Below are 26,268 nucleotides of genomic sequence, written 5' to 3' on the forward strand. Positions count from 1 at the left end.
CGATGTGGAAAACTGTTTTTAATCAAGAACTCAGGAAACTTCTAGAAACTGATTCCATCATAGGAGACATTAAAAACACTTGATTAGTGTTTTATCGTGGAGGTCTAACCCAAACCACAAACCAGCGTCGTTCCCACAGGCTGGTGTCGGTCTGTTCCCCACAGCGGCCCCCCCTGGTCCCACTGTTCCCATTACAGCCGTCATCAACAATGAAAACAAAATGGGGTCAACACTCAATACGAGGACACGATCCAGACGTGTGGACGGCGTGTTCCCCAACCGACTCTTCAGCCCAACGGACAAAACACGACCAGACAGAGGAGATGGAGCAGAACTCCAATGAGGATGGAAACAGACAAACAGTCATGCAAACAGGCAGCGAGGCAGGCAGACAGAGTACCAGAGAAGGAGTGGGGACGGGCTCTTTGGGGCTGGTGACCACATTGGCCTTGTTGTTGATCTGCAGGGACAGACGGACAGACGGAAGGAAGAGGCTCAGAGGTCAAACAGGAAGAAGAAAAGTGGAGCGTCGTGTGAGAACGTCCAGCGGTCGTCAGCAAACGTGTCATTAAAACGGGTCGATGGAGAAACAGCTCCACCTCCTGGACGGTTCCTCTAGCAGCTAGTCAACAGGAGTCTACCTACAGGAGGTCAGCCTATCTACAGGAGGTCAGTCTATCTACAGGAGGTCAGTCTATCTACAGGAGGTCAGTCTATCTACGGGTGGTCAGTCTATCTACAGGTGGTCAGTCTATCTACAGGAGGTCAGTCTATCTACAGGAGGTCAGTCTATCTACGGGTGGTCAGTCTATCTACAGGAGGTCAGTCTATCTACAGGTGGTCAGTCTATCTACAGGCGGTCAGTCTATCTACAGGAGGTCAGTCTATCTACGGGTGGTCAGTCTATCTACAGGTGGTCAGTCTATCTACAGGAGGTCAGTCTATCTACAGGAGATCAGTCTATCTACGGGTGGTCAGTCTATCTACAGGAAGTCAGTCTATCTACGGGTGGTCAGTCTATCTACGGGTGGTCAGTCTATCTACAGGAAGTCAGTCTATCTACGGGTGGTCAGTCTATCTACAGGAGGTCAGTCTATCTACAGGAGGTCAGTCTATCTACAGGAGGTCAGTCTATCTACAGGAGGTCAGTCTATCTACGGGTGGTCAGTCTATCTACAGGAGGTCAGTCTATCTACGGGTGGTCAGTCTATCTACGGGTGGTCAGTCTACCTACAGGTGGTCAGTCTATCTACAGGCGGTCAGTCTATCTACAGGTGGTCAGTCTACCTACAGGTGGTCAGTCCATCTACAGGAGGTCAGTCTATCTACAGGAGATCAGTCTATCTACGGGTGGTCAGTCTATCTACAGGAGGTCAGTCTACGTACAGGTGGTCCAGGCCGACCCCCACAGGTGGACCACCAGCCCTCCTCTTCTTCAGTCAGCAGTAACCAGACAGAAACACGGGAAATGAACGTAGGGCTGTAAATCCATCACCCAGAGCCACAGGGCAGGTAGAACACACCAGGTGAGCTCTGATAGAGCCCCCTACGGGTGTCCTGAGATGGACACCCGTAGGGGGGTTTCTGGTTAGATCTCCCTGCATCACTTCACAACACCTGGTTCACACCGTAATGGACGCAGGAAGCCCCCAGCAGAAGAAGCCTGATTAAACTGGAGTGTGTTTAACGTGTGTTTAACGTGTGTTTAACGTGTGTTTAACGTGTGTTTAACGTGAGAATTCCTCAGGAACACGTCTTAGTGGGCCTGAACACACCTGACCACGAGTCAGCAGGTTCCACACGTCAGTCAGTGACTAGACATGACACAGGGCTTCTAGCCTTCATCCTGACCCATAGTTTGATATTCATAGTAACGACAGAATAGTTCACCTCACTGAACTGTATAAATAAAGACGGATGACACCCACCCACCCCCTGCGTCCTGCTGGAGGAAACAATCTGATTGGTGGAGCTGCTGTAAAGAGTTTTAAACAACAAATATTCAGATGAAACATCAGAAACAAACACAAACATGAATCCTCTTGAACTTCAACTACCAAACATGACCAGAACCCCTCCGGCAGAAGTAGAATGAGTTCATTTGTCTTATGACTGTACTGTCACCTGCCACCAGGGGGCGACGGTTGTTCACACTTGATTCTGGTTGGGGGGGGGGGGCTGTACTTTGTTTTATTGTTTTTACAGCAGATCAGTTATCAGTAAAGAGTTTGTCTCATGTAGACCTGAAGAGACGGTTGATATTTAGTTTATATCATCCTGGTTCATTCAGAGCACACACACACACACACACACACACACACACACACACACACACACACACACACACACACACACACACACACACACACACACACACACACTCAGAGGGACTCAGGATCTGTGGTTTCATCAGAGCCCAGGATGGCAGTGGACTCCACTTTGAACACCTCCACATAGCCTGACGTGACAAGCAGAGATAAATGGCATGCGGCCATCCACAACATGTAGAGGTTAATCTGTGGCCGACGCCCAACCAATCAGAGAAGAGCCTCGGTGATGATGTCATTGTCCCTCATTCTGATGATTAATGGAGTTTAATCACTAAATTTACATCAAATCATTAAAACTGAGTTTAAAAATATTTAAATCTAATTAATCACATTCAGATGAGGGTTAATCAGGGAGGGGCACAAATCTGTGCACTAACTTTCACTTTCTTAGTGGATGGAATCAGTGAACCTTCCTATCCAGGGCTGTCCCCGTGACAACCGGGATGAATTTCCCAGAATGCCCCTCTCTCCCCCTGAGTTCTAATGAGATCCGCAGCGTTTGATGACAACAGTGAAGGACGAGCAAGTTTCCTGTTGGAGGGTCACACACACACACACACACACACACACACACACACACACACACACACACACACACACACACACACTGAACTCACTTTGACTCCATCTGGTTTCTTGTTCAGGAGGCTCTTGGCTGCTGTTGAGAAAGGAAACAAACGGAGGAAAATCAGCGCGGCTGGGATTAAAATGTGTACACACACACACACACACACACACACACACACACACACACACGTACACACACACACACACACACACACACACACACACACACACACACACACACACACACACACACACACACAGTGTGTGTTTACAATAGCCTGGAAGTGGGCTCCACTAGTCTTGGAGGCAGAAGAGAAACATGCAAATGAGGGGATGAGATGAGATGGAACGTGATCAGGTTGCGTTAGAATCAGACGAGAGGAGGAGTGTCTCCGCCCCTTCCTATGGACGTTTCCTTCCCAGCATGCTTTGAGCCTCCTTCTACCAACAGGAAGTGGAATCCCGTGAGATGGAGCTTTGATTGTGGGAGTGACTTTCTACATTCGTGTGTCGGTGAACATGCAAGACGCACAAGCGTTCATGGAGGGGGGGGGGACGAGCATGAAGATTGGTGGGGGGTTAACGGGGTAGCTGATTGGTCGAACACAAACATGAGCAGGTCTAGGAAGCGACAGCAGCAAACATCTGTTAACCATCATGGAGACACGTCTCCAGACGTCTGTTCCTGACAGCTGAGGGACGACGGGGAGCCTCTGAACATGAGGCCCATCAGTGGGGGGGGGGGAGTGGGGGGGGCGTCGCCCAGTGATTCACGTCTTTAACGTTTTTCCTCCAGGATGACCACCTGATGCATCAGCTGTCGCCACGCGTTAGTAACAAACCCGGGGTGGCATTCCAACACTAAAACATCCCCAACAGAACAGAACTTACCTCCACACAGGTGAGCACACAGGAGGAGGGAAGAAGAAGACAGCAGTGAACACTGAGGGCACACACACACTGGTCTGTCTGCTCACTATTCACACACATCACACACAGAAACAGAAGCGGACTGATTTATCACACGGATCCATAACGTCCTGGTGGAGCGCTTTGCCCCTCAGAGGGGCTGCAGCTGGAGACCACTGAGCTCCAAGGGTTAGAGACCAGGAATCAGTGTCAGAGCCCCGCCTCCTGAACGACCACCCAGGACACACCGACGGGGGCGTTTCCTCCTGACGGAGCTAAAGTTAGTCTAACCTTAGTCTAACGTTAGTCCACCGGTTCAGTCCTACCTGAGAAGTTACGTGTGGCGAGCATCGTGGTCAGGATGGCCCCCTGCGGAGATGAACATGGGATTAACACGGGATTAACACAGACTGGAGGTGTTCAGGTATTCTGTGTGATAGAGGCCCTCAAAACTAAAGGTTCAAATCAATTCATTCTGGTGTCAAACTGGTTCAGGGTCCAGATTATATCAAAGTGTGCTTTGTTCAATCTCATAAAAAAGAGATTATCTTCAATCTCTCCAAAAACCGGCATCCTGTTGTAATAAAACCCTGGGACGTACTTCCTGGTCTGAGTCAGTCTTATTTTTATTTCATTATTTATTTCTATTGAACCGGTGGTCGTGAGCCGCTGTGGAGGTGTGAATGTTTCCTGTCTGGTTCCCCCAGAGGGGGAGTGTGTTCCTCCTCAGGTCCTCTAGGGGGCGCTCTGTCCACTCACCTTCAGTTTCCTCCTGGCGTTGAACTTCTTCAGACACTCCACCGTCTCCTGTCTGTGCATCATGGACGCCACGGTGGAGCGTTGCTGTAAACACACACACACACACACACACACACACACACACACACACACACACACACACACACACACACACACACACACACACACACACTCAATGTAAAGGCATGTCTGTGAACGTCCGTTGTGTGTGTGTGTGTGTGTGTGTGTGTGTGTGTGTGTGTGTTGGACACGTACACAGATCCAGGGGTGTTTGAGAGCGTCCGTGGCCGTCACCCTCTTGGCCGGGTTGATGGTGAGCATCTTGTTGATCAGGTCTTTGGCCTCTGGGGTCACCGTGTCCCACTCAGGGGAGGGGAACTGGTCCAGAGGGGGGTCAGGATTAACACAGATTAAGACAGGTGTTCCATCACTGCTTTAAGTATTAACTAAACTGTTCATCACAGTGACTTTAATATAAAATGTCCATTAAGTTGGTGTAAACGTTTATGTGTTCATGAATCCATGAAAGGGAGACGGTCAGTCTGTCCTTCTACAGTCTAGATCACACGTGTCAAACTCAAGGCCCGGGGGCCACGTGTGGCCCTCCACATCATTTTATGTGGCCCTCAAGAGCATAAAAGTTCAATGTGTGTAAAATTTAATAGGTCAAATGTGTGCTTTGACCTGAAACTACATTTCCCACAATGCAGTAGTTCACCCTATTTTAACTCTTGACGAAACATTGTGAACAAAGTTAACGTCCTAACTTGTGTCTGATGTTATTTTTCTTTATTGATTGATAGTTTGATCCTTGATTGATGGAGTTCTGTGGGTTTAATAACCTGACAAATGAAAAGGATTTATGTTAGAACAGAGAAACAAACAAACATGTTTTTTCTGTCTAACTGTAATGTTTGGAACTAGAATCAGTCAGAAATTCAGTTATTTAACATTAAGGAGTAGTTACATTTAGTTACATTACACTGAGTTACATTTAGTTACATTTATTAGTTACATTAAGGAGTAGTTACATTTAGTTACATTACACTGAGTTACATTTAGTTACATTTATTAGTTACATTAAGGAGTAGTTACATTTAGTTACATTACACTGAGTTACATTTAGTTACATTTATTAGTTACATTTAGGAGTAGTTACATTTAGTTACATTACACTGAGTTACATTTAGTTACATTTATTAGTTACATTAAGGAGTAGTTACATTTAGTTACATTACACTGAGTTACATTTAGTTACATTTATTAGTTACATTAAGGAGTAGTTACATTTAGTTACATTACACTGAGTTACATTTAGTTACATTTATTAGTTACATTAAGGAGTAGTTACATTTAGTTACATTACACTGAGTTACATTTAGTTACATTTATTAGTTACATTAAGGAGTAGTTACATTTAGTTACATTACATTAGTTACATTAGTTACATCTGGCCCTTTGAGGACATGATGCTGATGTGGCCCCCAGTGAAGAGGAGTTTGACCCCCCTGACCTGGATTAACACACATTGATGAGGTCGGGCTGTGACCATCGTCATGGTACCCTCAGTAACAACAGACCTCACATGTAAACATCCCATCAGGGGGTCGTGACCCCCCCAGGACACTCACATCATAAGCCCCGGCTTTAATCTGCTGGTACAGTCTGTGCTGGTCTTCGTCCCAGAAGGGGGGGTACCCCACCAGGAGGATGTAGAGGATCACACCTACACACACACAGACACACAGACACACACACACACACACACACACACACAAACACACACACACATTGGGTCTCTCATGTGTAAATACAGATTAATGAAAGGCCTCTCACACACAGGTGTGTGTGTTTTGTGTTTCAGGTCCAGGTGAACAGGTGTGTGTGAAGCACCAACACCTTTAAAGATGCTACAGATATAAGATCAGATATCAGATACAGATCAGATATAGATCAGATACAGGTCAGATACAGGTGACCAGACGTCCATCCTGACGTTCATGGATGACATTTGTCTCCTGAACGGTTTGTGGACAAACTGACGCGTTTATAAACCCAGACTCTGATGGACCCCCCCTCCTCACCACAGGCCCACATGTCCACCGGTTTGCCGTAGGGGTCTTTCCTCAGCACCTCTGGAGACAGGTATCCGGGTGTCCCAGCAAAACCTGGACCACAAGGACAGACAGTTAACACACACACACACACACACACACACACACACACACACACACACACACACACACACACACACACACACTGCAGCCCTTCAGGCTGATCCAGGTGGGGGCTGGAGTAGAGGGGAACAGAGCAATTACTTCCTGCTCCTCCAGGAATAGTGAGAATCAGGGTCATCTAACCGGAGCAGCGCCGTGAGGCGGAACACTAGTCCCTCTGGACGGGGACACGGGACTCATCTGGGACTAGAGCTCTGCTTCAGCTTCAACCATTCTGAGGAACGAAATGAGATCCACAACCTGAACAGGACCTGAGAGCAGAACCACTGATCATACTGGTCCACACTGGTCCACACTGGTCCATACTGGTGCATACTGGTCCACACTGGTCCATACTGGTCCACACTGGTCCATACTGGTCCACACTGGTCCACACTGGTCCACACTGGTCCACACTGGTCCACACTGGTCCACACTGGTCCACACTGGTCCACACTGGTCCACACTGGTCCACACTGGTCCACACTGGTCCATACTGGTCCATACTGGTCCACACTGGTCCACACTGGTCCACACTGATCCACACTGGTCCATACTGGTCCACAATGGTCTATCCTGGTCCATACTGGTCTATCCTGGTCCATACTGGTCTATCCTGGTCCATACTGGTCTATACTGGTCCATACTGGTCTATTCTGGTCCATACTGGTCTATACTGGTCCATACTGGTCCACACTGGTCTATACTGGTCCACACTGGTCTATCCTGGTCCACACTGGTCTATCCTGGTCCACACTGGTCTATACTGGTCCACACTGGTCTATACTGGTCCATACTGATCTATATTGGTCCATACTGGTCTATCCTGGTCCATACTGGTCTATACTGGTCCATACTGGTCTATACTGGTCTATACTGGTCCATACTGGTCTATCCTGGTCCATACTGGTCTATACTGGTCCATACTGATCTATATTGGTCCATACTGGTCTATCCTGGTCCATACTGGTCTATCCTGGTCCATACTGGTCTATACTGGTCCATGCTGGTCTATACTGGTCCATACTGGTAATAGTCTTTTCTGATCCATCCATGTGAAAATGACCCAAATGTTCTCAGACTGGTTCCACCAGGTGTCCTTTAAACCCCCCCACTTCACCGACATAACCAACGGGTTAAACACCCAGGCGACCCCCCCACACTCACCGAACCATGCCTGCTGGTCTCCTTGGACTTCAATGGCCAGACCGAAATCAGCCAGTTTAACCGCCGCCCCCTTCAGCTTACTGGCCAGCAGCAGGTTCTCCGGCTTGGGGGGGGGGGCAGATAGAACAGTTCAGTGATGAAAGGGTTAAAGTTTGGGTTGTGGTTTTTGTTATTATAGCTCTCAGAGTCACAAGAGAATTATTCACACCAGTGGTGAAAGAACGCTTCACCATGACCCGCCAGAGTCCCCCTTCGCTCTGGTCCAGCTGTGGTCTGAGGGGGGGTCGGAGCTGTATTTAAGGTTTTGGTCAAACTGAGTCTGGATGCTGGTGATCTGGGATGGATCAGCTTCTTTTAGTTACGGTCGGGTCAAACCAAAATTGTGCAACAAACTAAACGGAAGGTAAAATATCTGACCTGTTTAAAACCCCTTCAGTAATGTCTGCTGTCCGTTCTAATAGAGGGTTTTGTTTTGCGTGGGCAAAGACATCGTGTTCTGTTGACCGAACGAAGCACATTGATTTATCTGAAAGTTATATTTGAAGAAATTTTGCTGAAAAAATCGAAACCAGTAGATTCAGAAAAAGAAAACGTGTGAATTCTGAGTTATTCTGGGAAAGAAGGTAAAACCAGGTGAAGGAAGAAGTCTGGGTGTTTGCATTCCTTCACGTCATCCGTTTACCCCCCACTGACTGAAACCACCCCTTCTCACCACTGGAGATAGAATAAAAACCCTGGAGGGTGGGGGGGGGGGATAGTTCCACAAAGGTTCTGAACAGAAACTCGAGATGTCGTCTAAAGAGTCTGACAGCATTATGGGATGGTCACATGACGCCTGCCCCGCCCCCAGCCTGACCACGCCTTCTGAAGAATATTAACTTTAGTTTCTGAACGGGCGTTCTGGTTGGACGACTACCCCCCACCTCAGACGTCTCCTCTGAGCGTTAACATGCTTCCTCTCAGCTGGAGCGTTTTCACCCAGCCTGGTGTCCCTAACCCCCCCAGTGGAATCAGGGATGTGACAGATGAATATTTATAGAGACCAGGATGAAACAGCCCCCCAGACACAAACAGAATCAAACTCACAGGGGGGCAGGTGCAGCTAAATACCCCAGACGCGTTCCACGGACCAATCAGCTGTCTGCAGCTCACACTGTGTTCAGAGTGTGTGTGTGTGTGTGTGTGTGTGTGTGTGTGTGTGTGTGTGTGTGTGTGTGTGGAGACGGTTCTGCTGATGAATGAAAGCTGGAACTGGATTTTAACAATAGAACGGATCAAATCTCTGCCCCCCCAAACCGGTCTGGAGCCTCGTCCCCCATTTGTTTACTGATCTGAGTTCAGTGATTTAATCTGGATTTGATTATTGAATCATTCTCAATTGATTTTAAACTCTTAAACTCTTCAGAACAGCTTCTAACAGGACGTTTCACATTAAGTGACGTCAGTTTGGTCTGACTCCACGACAACACGCCGACTCAGGAGTTACCAGAGAAATGAACGGGATTTAGATCTGTTCACCACTGATCCTAGATTACAGTATGATCTGCACTATAAAGCACACTGGATTATAAAGCACACTGGATTATACGGCACACTGGATTATAGAGCGCACTGGATTATAAAGTACACTGGATTATAAAGCACACTGGATTATACGGCGCACTGGATTATAAAGCACACTGGATTATAAAGTACACTGGATTATAAGGCACGCTGTCGGTTTTTGAGAAAATTAAATGTTTTTCGGGGCTTTATGGGGCAGAAAATACTGTAGTTGTTCATTTGAATCACACTCATTATATCCTTAAGGTCCTGTGACCTTCATGCACCTTCAGAGGTTTTCTGTTAGTCAGGGTCAGAGGTCATTGTGTTTGCTGTGAGGCTTTACCAGTTGAAGACGCTGGACGTTAAATGTCAGTCCTGATAGAGCTGAGGGGCGACACGCATGTCAGAAACACGACAAACACTATGAACGCTCTACTTGTAATCTGTATATTCTTGGTGGGTTAGCCTCCATTCCGTCTGTCTGCTCACTGCGCCGTGTGTCATGACGGAACCTCCTTAAGCGATCAATAAAGTTCTACTCTCTCTAAATTGTCTCATTAATTTTTATTAATCCACGTATTTATTCAGTGTCCTGATAACAACAATGATTACACCCACAGACCACGGCCCCCCCACACAGAGACGACCCGTCCTTCTGATGCTGCGTGGAGCCAGCCTGCATCTCCTCCCACACACACTCCCACACACACCTTCTCCTCCTGTGTGTGTCTTTGTCTGCCTCTGCAGGCAGCCGTCGCCGTGGCGCCCAGAGCGCAGCGGCTCTGTCCCCCCCAGACTGGACCAGCTGGAGCGTCCACTGGTGGACGCCAGTTCACCTCCTGAGCACTGCTGGGGGGCCCCTGAGCAAACACCGAACCTATAAACTGCTCCTAGGATGTGTGTGTGTGTGTGTGTGTGTGTGTGTGTGTGTGTGTGTGTGTGTGTGTGTGTGTTCACCCAAAATCATCACTTACAAAATGAAACCACAGTCAGTGTAGCAGACAGCGTTTACCTGTCTCTCTGCTCCACAGCTTCACCTGTTCTGATTGTATTTGTTTAGCCTTTGTGTGTTAGCAATGAGCCCCCACAGCTGCCTGGCAACAGCCAATCAGAGCGCAGAGAGAGGGTAGTTGGCAAATGCAAAACCTGAGCTCCTTATTACTGAGTATCAACCAGACCGCAGACACACCCGGCTCATTTATTTGGCAAATTTAGAATATTGGGAGCAAACAGCAGGGAAACCAGATCGCTGTGGACTCACGCTGGGGAGACATCCAAATAAAATGTCCTGAAATAGTTCGTTTAGTTAAAGGTGAACCACCTGATGGTTCTGACCTGAATCCTGAGGTGGACCAGTTCACCTACGTGGACTGACTGAAGGGGTTCTGTACGTGGGTCTGTTGGTAACTGAAGGCGTTTGAAGGATGGACCCGACTGTTTTTCTCCATTAAACCAGAGCTAACCTGACAGGAGGGTGAGGTACGGGGTCACAGGGGTAAACACCTGATGTTCATGGCGGTGTACTCACCTTCAGGTCGCGGTGGACCACGCCCATCTGGTGGCAGTGGAGCACGGCCTCCAGGATCTGCTGGATGCAGTGACTGCATGCAAACACCAGGGGGCAGTGGGTTAGTGATAGCTACCCCAGCGGGGGCTGGCTTTGACCCTCAGGTAGCCCCCCCACACACACAACCCCACCCCCACCAGCCATACTGAAGGGTAATGGCAGGAAGTGGCTAAACGCCCGATGCTGTTTTGTTTTTGTGTTGCCATGGTGACCAGGCCAGGAAGAGAAAAACAAGTTCGGGTTCAAATCGACTGCTTCTGACGAAACGCCGCCGGGTGTCTGCCCCACTGTCAAAGCAGAGGTGGTGGGGGTCCAGGCCCGCAGGGGGGGGGAGGAGGTGTAATCAGATTACTTTAATTAAGATCAATTAATAACAGATTTAACTTTAATTAAGATCAATTAACAGATTTAACTGCCCTTCAGTTTGTTCAAGTGTTTCAGGATGAGAACCTGAAACAAATAGCCCCTCCTCCTCCTCTTCCTCCTGTGGGGGGGGCTGGACAGGTGCTACATGCATTCTGTGCTCTGGCATACACTGATACCCCCCCTCCAGTCAGTCTACCCACAATGCAATGCAGCAGGTAGGGCTGAAGCCCTCCTGTCAGGCTGTGTGATGGTGACTGGTGGGGGGGGGGGTTAGAGGGGGGAGGGCAGCAGTCAGCAGTCATTGATAAGAAAGGGAGGAGCCAGGGGGAGGAGCCAGGGGGAGGGGCCAGTCAAGGTGCTCCAGGCGGGCGTGGCCTGTGGTATCTCTGCTGTCACTGACCTTCAGGTGTGTGTGCACTATTCACTGGTTTACACTAGAACCTGTGTGTGACATCACTGAGGAGAGGGAACCAATAGGAAGCAAAGAGAAAGGAAAAGGAAACCAGTCATCACAGGAAACAGGAAGAGGAAACAGGAAGAGGAAGAAGGAACACAATGAACTGGACTGACAGGAAACGAACTGAAGGAGCAGGAACCCAGAAGTATCTGCCTGAGGGTCGTTAGCATCACGGGGCTATGGGAGTAAAGAGTGCTACACGCAGATATGCTAAGATAGGCTAGGCTAGGCTAGGCTAGCAGTACTAACTGACAGATGTGACTGATGTTCACGTTTTGTTGAGCTGCCCCCCCCCCCCTCGTATCACTGCAGAGTTCCTCCAAACAACTGGAGCAGATAGAGACTCATCAACCAGAGAACCACTGGGACGCTCAGGGAAGGCCTCCCATTGGTGGAGGCCGAGAACGGCCATTAAATAAAACGGAGTTTTTAAATCCATTCTCCATCCTCTTCAGTTCAGGATGTCCCTGTGACAAACCTCCAGACACACTAGTGGAGGATGGAGTCGCTCTGTGTTCGTCCAGCTGGACGCTAACGTGAACCTTTGAGAGAACCTCCGGAACAAAGGTGGAACAAAAGGTGGAACAAAAGATGGAACAAAACCTCTGGAACAAAAGATGCTTCTCTTCAATAATAACTACAACCCGTCTCATCGGACGTCAGACGTTCCCCTCAGAGGGTTCTAAAGGTCTGCAGGAACATTTGGAGAATAGATCCACAATCAAAGGACTGAAGGGAGAACAGGAGACGTAAAGACAGATCAGAGGAACAATCACAGCCTGTGTCCTGAGGCATTATGGGATGTGTATTTATACACAGTAATCCCTCGTTTGTTAGCGCTTCAAGATGCACGATAATAATAAAATAATAGTTTGTGGCTCTGTCACAGGATGTCCCTTTCCACAGGTGGTTCCTGGAACACACTAGCAGTGAGTAAAGAGGGATCCCTGACAGGCACCACGTCACTGTTCTCTGCTCACAATGTCTGTTACTGCCGTAGTAGTGAAGGTTTCACCAGCGTGTGACTGACCTGGCGTCAGCCTCGCTGTAGTACTCCCGGGCGACGATGTCCTCAAACAGCTCCCCACCGGTGACCCTGGAGGAAACGACCAATCACGTGACGGGAGAGAACAGGGGACAGACAAACGTGTCAGAAAAAGGAGTGCAGTGTACAAATGTTCATTCAGAATAACTGGGTCAGAATGGTGAAATCACTACAATAATAAACAGTCAGTCAGCAGATGTGTTCAGACTGTTTGTTCAGCTGGAGGTTTCTGGTCTTTCCATGAGGCGACGGCTAAAGGCTAAAGCTAACAGAAGGTCTCAAAGAGCCCAGGGTGAAGACGGAGCTCTTAGTTCAGACTCCAGTCAGTGTTAAAGCATCTCCCTCCTGCCTCCGGTCTGTGACTGCAGGGCGGTGCTGGGCTTCAGGACCGTGTCCTGTCTGGGACGTAGAGCACCGTTTCCTTTTTTATCTCTCTGATCGTCTTTTCAAACATCCTCTCGTCATTTTTATGGCTCAAAATCAAATAAACTGCAGTTAGAATGATTCTGAGGAATTAAACTTCTGGCTGCCATCCAAAAAAACATCTGGAAAAACACAGGAGGGAAAGGATGGAGAAGACGGTGAGTGATGGAGGTTGGAGAGGAGGGAGACTGGGGGGCAAACTAAAGAATCAAGCCCTTAAAGTAGGTGACGGTTAGAAATGACACCATTGAGGCACAAATAGGATAAACTTTTTCCAGAAGGGGTCTCCACCAGCTCAGATTGGTGAAACATGTGGGAACAGAACCTCAGATACTCCTCCTGACTGATTGGTGGTTTACATCTGGGGGCTGTTAAAAACAGCATCGGGGCAACTAGTCGTGGCTCCAGCAGTCTGACCCGCATGGAAACACAAAAGAACCTTTAACAATGACTAAAAACAACCTTTAAAAACAACTGAAATCATTTTAATCCATTAATCAGGACGTCCTGAGAATAAAAATCATCAGTGGTTGCTTTGATTACTGGAGAATATTTCTGTGATCTGCAGCATAAAAATTGTTTTTTAGTGACGTTTCGTCTTTATTTCTTATTTAGAACATTTTCCTGCAGACCTTGAACGCATCACAGTTTCCATTCGTTTTTAACAGTGGGTGAAATAAGCTGATTATGTGTGTGTGTGTGTGTGTGTGTGTGTGTGTGTGTGTGTGTGTGTGTGTGTGTGTGTGTGTGGACTCATATACGTCCTCCAGTACCACGTGATGACTGTGACGCCCGTCAACATGGCGACGGTGTGTGATGACGGAGACAGATGGTGCAAGGAGGCGGTGAACGTCAAATCTCCCATGATGCTTTAGTGCCAGGATATGTGACAGGCAGCTGTAGGGTTTTAACTGTCCTGGGCATGATGTGTGTGTGTGTGTGTGTGTGTGTGTGTGTGTGTGTGTGTGTGTGTGTGTGTGTGTGTGTGTGTGTGTGTGTGTGTGTGTGTGTGTGTGTGTGTGTGTGCGCATTCTGTGAACTAACACAGACGTGTGTACTCACAAGTCAAAGACCAGGTAGTGGAATCCTTCCTCTGAGATGCTGTCATGGAGCCGCACTGGGGGGGGGGACACGTCAGAGTTAGTCATGATGATGAATCAACGCATCAGGAGACACGCCTGAAGACGTCAGCGGCGCCCTGACAGGTCCTGTCATGATGCAGCCAATCACAGCCCAGTTCTGCTATTTTTTTTTAACCTTTAGAATCCAGGATTGATTTTAAAAGGGGGGGGGGACTCCTAACACACTCTGACGCAGGCTGGATTGATTTTAGCTTCACGTTTTAACGGACTGATTGATTTGAGTGAAGTCTGGTTTAGTTTCCCCCAGAATGAAGGAGAGGAAGAGGATCCTGATGGGATCCATCCCATAACTGACGTCTAGGAGACGGAACAGCAGAAGACCTGAAGGGTCCAGAGGGAGAGGCTGTGGGTGGAACAGGCTTCACTGACGACCAGACAACAAATGTTTTAATGGTTTAACAGGTTTATTTAAATACAAATACGTTAGAATTAATAGATCATTGAGAAACAAATACCTTCATTGATTATTGACTTAGTGTTACTGTATTAATTATTCATACGGGACTACATCTCGTTACGTGCTTTGATATATCAGCACGATTATCAATAATGATTAGCATCATGTAGCTCCATCATGTAAACCCCTCTGAGGCTTAAACCTGGTTTAAACCTGGTTAAACTGAACATGGGGGTGTAGAAATGGGGGTGTAGAAATGGGGGTGTAGGTTACCGATGTTGGGGTGCTTGAGCAGACGACATATCCTGGCCTCGCGCTCCAACTTCTGGTGATCTGTGGAGACAAAAGGAGGCGTTTGTCACGAGTGTCTGCTTCACGGTCTCCTGCCTGTAGGGAACACATGAGCGGTCAGACAGCCAATGGGAAGCTCTGTAGACGAGATCACAGAACAGCTGAAGACCTGCTGGTAGGCCCCCAATAACATTCAGGTACTGATGAGATCAACAGGCATCTCCTTAGCAACAGACCTGACGCACAGTTCACTACTGGTGTGACATCAGCGTGACATCAGTGTGACATCAGTGTGACATCAGCGTGACATCAGCGTGACATCAGCGTGACATCAGCGTGACATCAGCGTGACATCAGCGTGACATCAGCGTGACATCAGCGTGACACTAAATCAGTAAACTTCCATAACGCGTCATAATGAAATTTAGTTCAAATCCATTCAGTTTTATCTGCTGGTTCTCCATCAGCTCCCTGTAATCCCACTTTGGTTCAAACCAGATGTGATGACAGCATCTCCAATCACAAGTCAGTTTACACAACCCTAATCCTAATCAGACCAATGGGATGTGCTTTTACAGAGCTGTAATCCTCATGGGTCACTGGGTGAGCGTGGAGTCCCATCCCTTCCTCTACATCATCCTGTTTGTTCGCTGGGTGGAAACCCATAATCTGTGACATAACGGGATTTACAGCTGGATTCTTGCCCCTGCAGACATCTCTCACGTCTCCTTCTGTACCTTCACGTTCAACCTGATGAACGTTTGTGGAATGTTAGTGTTGTTTTTTTATTTAGTGATATTCTGATTCTCATACTTCTCAAATTTTCAGTCATCAACAACAGTGTTTCAGGTTTGACCTTATGACTCCTGAAAACATCTTAATCCCAGCCAACTCCATAGAATCCTCCCTAAATCTAACCACAGGTGCGTCATTACAGGAACAGGTGAGGAACGTTCTGTGTACTGAGAGTCAGACGGTGTCACAACGAGAGGCAAACCGGGAACAGAACACACCCCGTCCACATCACGCCTCCTGAACACGCATCCTAACACTTCCCTTTCCTGATTCCCCCTGAAACGTCTCCGATCTCATTTCCTGTCTGTCGCCTTTTAAATGAAGAACAAATGTTTTGTTCTGTTTGGTGCGTTGAGGTGAAAATACCCGTCTTTTCAGCGGTCTAGTTAAGGTGTGGTTGTAAATTATTTATTTATTCAGTTTATTTTTCTTCTTTCCAGACATGTTATTACAACATATTTCACTTCCATCAGTGTTGAAACATCATCAGCAACATCTGAAAAGAAAAAAAAGGGTTAACAGGTAGAAGCCATTGGCTGGTAAGATTCCCGTCCTCTAAATCACCAACAAAACATCTCTCTCATTAGAATATGTAATCAACAAACTCAGACGTTAAAAGTCTTCAACCAGCTCATACATTGAATTTTGACAGATGTTCATACCCTTATCCACTTCCAGATATTAGCCTTTACCCTAGAGTATAACCATGTTTACAGTCTTCCTGGAACACAAGGTTTGTTAACATCATGGATAGTCAAACTAGACGTTGACCTTACCAGTGTTCTCCACAAGAATATAATGATCATATTAACCTCCCTCAGCAGACAGTGTTTATACAAGAATTAACCAGTTTGTTACACGCTAACAGTTTCACATGGTGTTATATTGTCAAAAGATACCAAAAGCTCTTTAAGGTCTCAAGTTAATGTTATCCCATGTTATCATGGGATAACATTAACTTTTGTTAATGTTATCCCATTTTGTTCATTAGTCCATGTTTCTGACATCAATGATGTTGATTTTTTCGACTGTTCCATGAAATACTTGACGTGTCCAAAATCGTAGAGCTCCACTATTGAAGTGACACTGTTGTACTGATCTCTGGTGTAGTAACAACTCTTGTTCGTCTTTATTGATCATATTTCACCAACTCCTCTGCACTCCTGATCACCATTGTTTTCATCTGGTCTGGAGAAAGCCCCTTTGTTCTGATGAAGATCCTGCAGGTGTTGGTCCAGGTGTTGGTCCAGGTGTTGGTCCAGGTGTTGGTCCAGGTGTTGGTCCAGGTGTTGGTCCAGGTGTTGGTCCAGGTGTTGGTCCAGGTGTTGGTCCAGGTGTTGGTCCAGGTGTTGGTCCAGGTGTTGGTCCAGGTGTTGGTCCAGGTGTTGGTCCAGGTGTTGTCGATCAGCCCATTCTTCTTCAGTTGTCGAGCTTTTTCAGCGATGTCAGCATTCTTTTAGTGAGATTCTCATTAATGTAGACATTTTCTCCTTTCAGTTTGAAGCCTTGTTTCAGAAGAGCTATCTTGTGTTTACGATTGTTGATTTTAATCAGCACTGCAGGTGGTCTCCTACCTCCAGATGGTGATGGGTAACACGTCTCAATCTGGTCTGATCTATAGTTATCTCCAGATCCCTCAGTTGAGAACTCACTTGTTGCTCCAGAGACTCGATGTCAGCGCTAGCCATAGCATTTCTGTAATTCCTCGACTTGATGTTGATTCCAGTAATGATCACATCATTTATACGAATGCTTTGTTCCAAATCATCCATTCTTTGTTGTTCCTGTTCCAAGACAACAATTGTTTGGTCTTTTTCCTCCATGTCTTTCTGCATTTTCTTCATGTCGTCCTTCATTTCTTCAGAGGCGTCTAGCACCAGTTTTAGCTTTACTTCCAACTTTTTATCAAAGTCACTCCCTAACTTATCAAAGTCGCTCTTTAACTCACTCTTTAATTCTTTCATAGAGACCATCTGGTCTTTAGTATCCTCCGATTTTCCTTTTGGTTTCGTCAGTTTTCAGAGAATCAGTGAGAGTCAGTCTGGGTACGAGTTAGAGAGATAGAGACAACAGGAGACAGAAGGAAGACCTCTGCTCCCGTTGAGAGACGGAAGTAGTAGTTGGCTACAAATGTCAAATTAAATTTGACATTTGAAGTGTGTGAATTCCTGCTCAAACACTTAAAGGTATCCAGCATTATGTTCTTCTGGATGTTTTTCCAAGAAGACGCTTTGAAGAACAAACGTTGGTGTGATCACGGCTGAAGACAACTCAAGAGAACCTGATGTGCATTAAACTGAAACTGTGATTTAAGATGGAAGAGAGTCATTTTAATCAGTGTGTTGGTGCCCACAAAAACCCCACAGAAACCAAAACAAGCATCTTTCAAATGAGCAGAAACAGGTTTCAGCCTCAGCGTTGGTTCTGTGTGATGTGTAGCACAGATGAAGTAATGCAAATCAGTAGCATATAGCATGTAGCTTAGCTTTAGAGTGAAGGAAGAGGAGGAGGAGGGAGGAGTTGTTATGGGTCAGAGATGTTCACCACTACCACTATGTTCACTAGTCTTTGCTTTATCATCCATGATAAACAGGAAAGCATCTGAGGTAGCAACAAACAGCAACAAGAAGGGCGTGCTGGAGCTACGTGAATGCAGCAGTGCTGCTTGGGAGGGGCTGTGGCGGAAAGGGGAACTGCAAGATAATAGTCAGATACGATGGCACAGAACTACCTGAATATTCCAGATGGATTAATATACTGCATGTTGCAAGTCTAAGATTGGGTAACAGAAATGAAATCTTTGATTGCAAACATCAGCATCACTGATGCTTGGCAAAACCCTGAAACACAACCCTGAACACAACGTCTCATGAATATCAGTAGAGAGAGGAAACAAGCATTCAATCAACAATATGCCAATCCTCATTGTGTTGCCTCCCCCGGGGGGGAGTGAGTGTGTCTCGGGGGTTCGTTGTGATGTTTGAGCTGACAGTCATCGTTAGCGTCGTAATCCTCCATCTTAATCCAACACGGCTTCATCGCTGGGGGGGCTGCAGCTGCAGCCGGTGTGGGACTGGAACCTGTTCTGAAGCGTTTTCACACAGATCCTCTCACCACCGAGACGCTTTCAGACGGTCTTCAGTTGGTTCCTGCCAGATGGCCCCCGGGGGTGTGAAAACCTCCATGCATTAGAGTGACTGAAGACACTCCAGTGCCTTCTAGTTTGTAGTATTTTTCCATCTTTTCATTCATTGATATTCTTTTAACTAAAAGTGAAGCATGGCCACTCTGGTCCTGCCGTAACCGCCTGAGAACTGCTGTCAGCCGATGCAAAACAATCTTGACAAAGTGGGGGTTTAATGAGAATGGCGACATCTCTTGTCTGTGGAGAGGATCAGACCATGTAACATCTTCTTGTCTGCCCACTCCTTCCGACTTCTTGCACCCAAGAGGACCTAGCTGATCTAACCCCGAGTGCCAGACAATGCATCCAACAATGGACTGGAATCATTTGATGATACGTAGTGACTCGAGAAGAAGAAGAAGAAGCTAAACTAAATACTTCCACCACAGATTCAACATAAAATCACAAACCCTGCCTGACCCCGGAGAGTTAGTCTGGGGTGTTCAGGGGATATTACAGCCATTACATCATCCCAGACATCCAACACCACAACGTCCAATAGCAGCCATTGGTAGATGTCACCGTCACGGGCCAATGGAGAAGCAGGAAGAGCAATGTACTAAAACATTAGATGTATTCCACGTGAACATGTGACTTTTGAAAGATTTCTCTGAATTCTCATACATTAGAAATGTATACGAAGGTAGAAGTACTTCCAAAAAACCCTGGACAAGAGCAATGGAGCCGCTGTGACGGTTCATGGATGGATGGACAGATGAAGAGGAGAGAGGCTGACATGGGAAAGGTGATCAGAATTCAAGAGAACTGCTGCTTTCCTGTCAGGTGACACATCTAACAATTTGTGTTTCTATGCTTGGTTGAGTCAGGTCTGTCATGGACGGAGGATTCCGGAGGCTTTTGGTGCTCTTGATATTCTTCTCAGCTTTGGAGATGGTGAAATGAGTCGAATCGTTTAACGGCGACTGATTGCGAACAAACTCCAACAGCATTCGTCTTTTCAAAACCCAAACCATCGCTACCCAAGTGTGGATGATGCAGCTTCTGCAGCTAAACACATCGATGTGGATGGAGAGACTGCAGCCGTCTATTTTAATTAGACATTCAAAATGCTAAATGGTTAATATTTAAATGTAATTCTATTTCGCAACAGGATGGAATGGAACATTAGTTCTTCTGATGAGAGACTGAGATATGTTTGTTCATTTCCCCCCATGAAGTCATGTTGGATAATACAGTAGAACCTCTGCTAAAATAACAAATTATTTTAATCCGATCCAGCCTTGTAAAAATAAACACCAAACCCCCTAAAAAATTTTTTTTTAAATGTAATCAACCAATAGACATGCAGACTTTAACTGTGTATAATTATATATTATATATATATATATTATACTGTATATATAATATTATATATTACATAACCAACACGTGGTAAAGAACGAGATCCAGTCTGATGTCGTATCCATCCACCAACATGTGGTAAAGAACGAGATGCAGTCTCACTGATGTCGTATCCATCCACCAACACGCGGTAAAGAACGAGATCCGGTCTCATTGATGACGTATCCATCCGCCAACATGTGGTAAAGAACGAGATCCAGTCTCACTGATGTCGTATCCATCCGCCAACACGTGGTAAAGAACGAGATGCGGTCTCACTGATGTCATCCATCCACCAACATGTGGTAAAGAACGAGATGCGGTCTCACTGATGTCATCCATCCACCAACACGTGGTAAAGAACGAGATGCGGTCTCACTGATGTCATCCATCCACCAACACGTGGTAAAGAACGAGATCCGGTCTCACTGATGTCGTATCCATCCACCAACACGTGGTGGTGTCCAGAAGCACTACTGGACAGAGTCACGTCTCTGTCAAAGACCTGGTTGTCCAGCAGCTCGTATCTGGAGGTTCTATTGTAATGAAATTATTTCGTTTTCATCTCTCCAGAAGACCTGCCATTGTCGTGAACGCAGTAACGACCAATCAGACAGTCTTAGGCAGCGGCGCACCACGCTCTCTGTTCTCCGTCCACACAGGGACACGTTCCTTGCGTTGGGTTGTGGTGTTGGGTTGATTGGACCATAAGCCTGTGGGCAAACAGGTGTCCTGGCCAGGGGAAGCTGCTGTCAGCGCTCTGCCCTATCACCCCCCAGCAGACGCTCAGACGCCTTCATGAGGCATTCAGTCGATTTGCGTCAGAACACCACATCTGACAGTCCAGCCCCCTGACGTGTGACACACTTCAGTATCGACCCTGGGGTTTGACGAAGTGACGCGTCTCAGGATGTGTGTGTCACGATAAGACATTCAAGAGTTCCTGTAATGAATACATATGAACTCATACGTGACACACAGCACGGACTTCAAGTCGTAAATGAATGGATTCACACTGATGAGAACTAAGAGGTAGACTTGGTTTCTGGTCGTAGCCTCTATTTAGTCTCTCAAACAGGGGTTTAGTACTGACAGCTGTGTGTTAGTTTACTGTAATGGGGCTATGTAGGGGATTCACTCACTCATTAAAGAATTAATAGTTAATCACACAACAGACTGAGTCATCAAACAATCGCCAAAGAACATTTGGCCTCATAAAATTGTTAAAGCAGGAATCACAAGGACAATTTCACAAAAATAAAACCATTAGAGCCACATAAATCACCCCCCCCCCCCAGTTACATCTTCAGGTCCTCTCCAGTTGACCCTGAAGACTTTAAAACATAAAAACGTGAAACACTTTGCACGGCATGAACTGCTGACCATAAAGCCTTGGCCATGTGGAGCCCTGTGCTGGAGAACCAAACCACTCTCAGCCTTTTGTGGATTTATGGTGATGAAGGCTCAGAACGGCCTTCTCTTCCTCCTCAGGCTGAAAACAACCAACCTTTAAATCCAGCCTCCCTCTCATCTACAGCCATAAAAGGCAGAGGGCCATCATAAAACAGACAGGGTGGGGATTGAGAAGATCCTCCTGATGCAGAAGTGTTGGCAGAAGGTTAGACATCTGACTAGAACCATCAGTGAAGATGCTGCCTGTCCCCCGTACCCCACCCAAAACCATTTCATATATATATATATATAATTTTATATATATTAGTATCATGATATATAGTATCTTGTAGTGTTTTTATTAGTTATTCACGTGTGTTCTCACTGGCCTTTCCATCTTTTAGTTGATTGGCATGAACATTTTTTATTTCAACAATTAATATTTTATTCATCAAGCATTCATCAGTACTGTTATTATGCAGATCGCAGCTGCTTGATTGAGATTTGTTCTGCTGCTCAGTAACATAATTGATCATCTGAATATTTTACGATCCTTTTCTGCCACTTTAAAATAAAATCTCTGAAGATTAATCCATTATTAAGAAAACGGCTGACACCTCTGATGAGAAGAACCCAGTGTCCAGAATAAAAATATGTTAAAGCCACAAAAAAACTTGGTCTCCATGGAAACAAAAATCCAGTTTAGAAATAAAAACGAGTTATTTTTACGGCTGCATTGGAGTCACTGGGTTTTCATGCAGTGTGACAACAATCACATGTGTGTGTGTGTGTGTGTGTGTGTGTGTGTGTGTGTGTGTGTGTGTGTGTGTGTCTCTGCTTGTCTGTACCTGTTTCACCAACACCTGACGACACACACACTGGGTGTGACAACACACTCTGCTTTTCTTTAAAGACAGAAAAACACGTCTAGATGTGGTGCACATAAACACACTGGGGTGTGTATGTGTGTGTGTGTGGGGGGGTCACTCAGGCTTTAACAGATTAAAGTTAGAACTAAAAGCCTGGCATTAAGTCTCCTCTAATGGATACATAAACTTCTCGTGCACACGTGTGATTCAGGCGCCTGGTTCACCGTGGTGGAGGCTGACGCTCCCGGTCTTGACCTATGGCAGCGATCAGCATCTGTTCTAATCCTGTCTGAGCTCTGCTCTTGTAATGGAGGGTAAACGTGTGGCAAACCCCAGAACCTCTGTATCTACCACCCCCCACCCTCACCTCCACTCCCTCTTGCTTTCATCATGTCAAGCTTTGATCAGCACCTCCCTCCTGATGCACCTCCACCCACAGAGAACACCTGACTATATGAAGCATCTCAGAGGGACACATGTAGAGGGTCTCTGCTCTCTGGGAAAAGCATGGAAACAGGAATCATCCTCTCACCACAGTGGTCTGGATCTGTTGCAGCAGAAATAGATGGAGGTTTGGGCCGAGATGGGGAGGGCAGCTCCTGTTAAATTATAATCAAGTTTTGAAAACCACATCTGATTGGCTAACAGGGTCAACCAAGGCTACCAAAAACAGAACACAATGGGTATACAATCACAAGAGGCTCTGTTTTTATGAATGGTTTATACCTTATATCTTTCAAGAAATAATAAAAATTATTTCTTGAAAGATATAACTTCCTTTACAACTGCAAAGCTTTAAAAAGCGGGACGTATCCTGATGCAGAGGCTGGAGTCTCCTGACAGTCGCTCCCTGGTACCAGTGAAGTTGGATCCTACGCTTCCTGTGATGCAACCACTGGCGCATCGTGTGTCTGCCAGGCAGACGAAGAACACCTGTACACCTTTATAGCTCAGGCTTTCAGGCAGGAGCTCTGTAGAAATTTTTATTTATTTGTCCTGCTTTACTTCATGAAATGAAGCCTCTGAAAGTATCACAACGGAGTCGACTGAGTTCAGACTGAGACCACAGTCTGCCTATCACAATGTTCATGCTTGATGTCGATAGCGAATATAGACGCAAGAAATGTGGGTTGTCACATAGCAACAGTCAGCAAAGTAGAATGCAAATCAGTTATTTCTACCGACTGTGGCCAAATCCATTATTTGAACCCTCCCACGTCTCCAAGTCTCTCCTGACCAGCCAACGAAGGAACCCGAGGTCAAAGGTTCTTCACAAGTCTTCCAGTCAAACATCTCTGAACACTGGTGAGGTTATTTTCCAGTGTAATGTTCCAAGTTCTTTGCTGCGTTGAACAATCAGATCTCAAAGACTTTTCCTCCATCAGTTTCTTGCTTCACAGTTTAATATTTTCCACAAGATAGGAAACACTGAAACCCTGTCCAGGATCCTGGCGATGTAGACACACTGCAGCTCCACTTGGTGAACGGGTTCAGGAAAATGTTCTGAGAGCAAATCAGGGATTGGAGACTGTTGGCTTAGATTTTCCAGAGTGATAAAATGGAAAAGTATGACAAAATATCTGATAATGGTTGAAATAAACTGAAAAAGGATGCTGAGAGAAGAAGGAGAAGGAAAGACAGAAAAGTGCTCTAATAACTTAAATCAAGTAACTTTTGCCAAACTACAACCAGCAAAATGCCTGAGAGACGTTAACCAGGAGACTCTGGACTTCATCACGAAGCATTGTGTCGACCCCGTTTGTTACATATCCTATATTTATATATGGACAATGACACATGCTCAGCACCAGCATCAGAAACACCCCCACACCATTTATTTCTACCGCTTCAAAAACCCCCAGGAAAAGCATAGCAGCAGTAAAACAGCAGGCTGTGCCTGCAGAGCGGAGCTGGTTGCACAAGCCGGCAATCAAATGTAATTACAGCCGATACTGGAGCTATTCCTGCTCCTCCACTACAGAGAGGAGAACATTCAAACTTTCTAAGAAAGTTAAATGCAAATCATTTACCTCCTCCAATCAGCACCAATGCATCTATCAACACAAGGAGATGACAGCAAACGGCAGATTGTGGCTAAATAATATTTCCACTACTGTAGGGATCAACACAGGCTCAACATGTTTCAAACTGAACTAAGACTCACCACCAGAGACTTTATCCCTATTTTTCCATTGATTAGGTCTGTGATCTAGAAGTTCATGCTAACAGGAAACTGAAAGAAGGTGAGATAGTCAGAGAAAATACTGGAAAAGAGACTAATCCTAGCCCATCAGTGAATGTATAAATCCACATCTAAGAACTATTTCATTTTAGGGGCTCAGGAAACAAATATGCCAAAGAAAATAAACTAATGGATAACGAATTAAATGCAGGTTTATTTTAAGTTGTGGGTCGGTCTCAGGAGTTTAGTCCAGTGAATTTAAACTGTTTTTCTGTGTGTAATAATAAAGCGTCCTCGTTACATCGCCCAATGTGTGGCCCGGTACCGACAGACCCACAGACCGGTACCGGTCCATGGCCCGGGGGTTGGGCACCACTGCTGTACAGGACAGACCAGAACCAGTCTTAGTAACCATGTTTGTGAACACAAAGACTGACTGTTTTTTTCATACACAGAAGGTTTTCAGACTAACAGAAGCGTCAGTTCTAAATAGCTGCAGGACCACTTGAAGCTCTGATTCTGCTGAACGGCTCGACTGAATCGTCTTCTGACAGCCAGTGGACTGATGACCCGTTAATTGCTAGTGTGTGATGATTTTGGCATCAGGCAGAAGATGAGATCCATAGGAGTAAATCTACACAACAGTAAACAACCCAATAGCTGGTGGAACGCTGTAGAATCAGACCTCAGCGGGTCGTTCATTCCATCAGCTTTGGAGGTCGTGTTCATCTGAGGCGCCTGCAGACAGGAAATGAGTCACCTCACTGTGACGCACACAGAACGGGGACACAAACCTGGTCCTGTCCGCCCTCCCAGGACCGTTTAAGGCTCTTAAGTCGCTGCGGGCTCAATGAAGATGGTGGTGTTATATACGTTTGTTACAGAGCAAAGGAAAATGTTTCTGGAGATTCTTTAGTCTGAAGGGTGAACTTTAAAAACAGATTGGAGTTCCATTCTAAAAGTTGTGGTTAAACGGTGTGTGTGTGTGTGTGTGTGTGTGTGTGTGTGTGTGTGTCCACGTTTGACTCAGCCTACACAGCACACACTCAGCAGGGAACGTAGTCCGATGCCACGGTTCCATTAGGGCAAATCTGTAATCTGATTGGGATTAAAGAGGAAGTGATCAAACTATCAGCATGGAAGACGGAATCACTGACATGTTGACACCAGAGCCTGGAGGCGTCTCCTGTCCATCACTGGGGGTGAATGTCTGACTAGATGAGAACATGTGTGCAGGAGGGTCACACTGGGTCACGCTGGGTGAACTTATGTAACCTAAGAACCACTTCAGCACTCCAACGTACATCAAGATTTACTTTGTCGC

The 26,268-nt window shown here is 46.2% G+C and overlaps 1 protein-coding gene and 1 long non-coding RNA gene across 6 annotated transcripts in view; one reads left to right on the forward strand and one right to left on the reverse strand.

Moving 5' to 3' along the window:
• The window catches only part of LOC137590335 (calcium/calmodulin-dependent protein kinase type II delta chain), a 53,053-nt gene that overhangs the window by 9,057 nt on the left and 17,728 nt on the right, over positions 1–26,268 (reverse strand). For 2 of the 5 annotated variants that reach the window (XM_068307883.1, XM_068307884.1), the window contains exons 3-13: positions 15,164–15,223; positions 14,414–14,468; positions 12,914–12,979; positions 11,022–11,094; positions 7,949–8,051; positions 6,650–6,733; positions 6,197–6,291; positions 4,821–4,943; positions 4,566–4,649; positions 4,133–4,175; positions 2,948–2,988 (exon numbers count right to left, since the gene is read on the reverse strand). In XM_068307883.1, coding sequence (XP_068163984.1) covers positions 2,948–2,988; positions 4,133–4,175; positions 4,566–4,649; positions 4,821–4,943; positions 6,197–6,291; positions 6,650–6,733; positions 7,949–8,051; positions 11,022–11,094; positions 12,914–12,979; positions 14,414–14,468; positions 15,164–15,223 — 827 coding nt within the window. Of the gene's footprint in view, positions 1–400; positions 461–2,947; positions 2,989–4,132; positions 4,176–4,565; positions 4,650–4,820; positions 4,944–6,196; positions 6,292–6,649; positions 6,734–7,948; positions 8,052–11,021; positions 11,095–12,913; positions 12,980–14,413; positions 14,469–15,163; positions 15,224–26,268 lie in introns of all 5 variants that reach the window. The other 3 variants (XM_068307885.1, XM_068307886.1, XM_068307887.1) reach the window with 2 other exon arrangements.
• On the forward strand, positions 15,230–20,438 carry LOC137590337 (uncharacterized). Its single transcript, XR_011034365.1, has 2 exons — positions 15,230–17,202; positions 17,323–20,438. It is a non-coding gene; the product is annotated as an uncharacterized lncRNA (long non-coding RNA).

The sequence above is a fragment of the Antennarius striatus genome, chromosome 23 (genome assembly GCF_040054535.1).
Source record: "Antennarius striatus isolate MH-2024 chromosome 23, ASM4005453v1, whole genome shotgun sequence".
NCBI classification, from domain to species: domain Eukaryota; kingdom Metazoa; phylum Chordata; class Actinopteri; order Lophiiformes; family Antennariidae; genus Antennarius; species Antennarius striatus.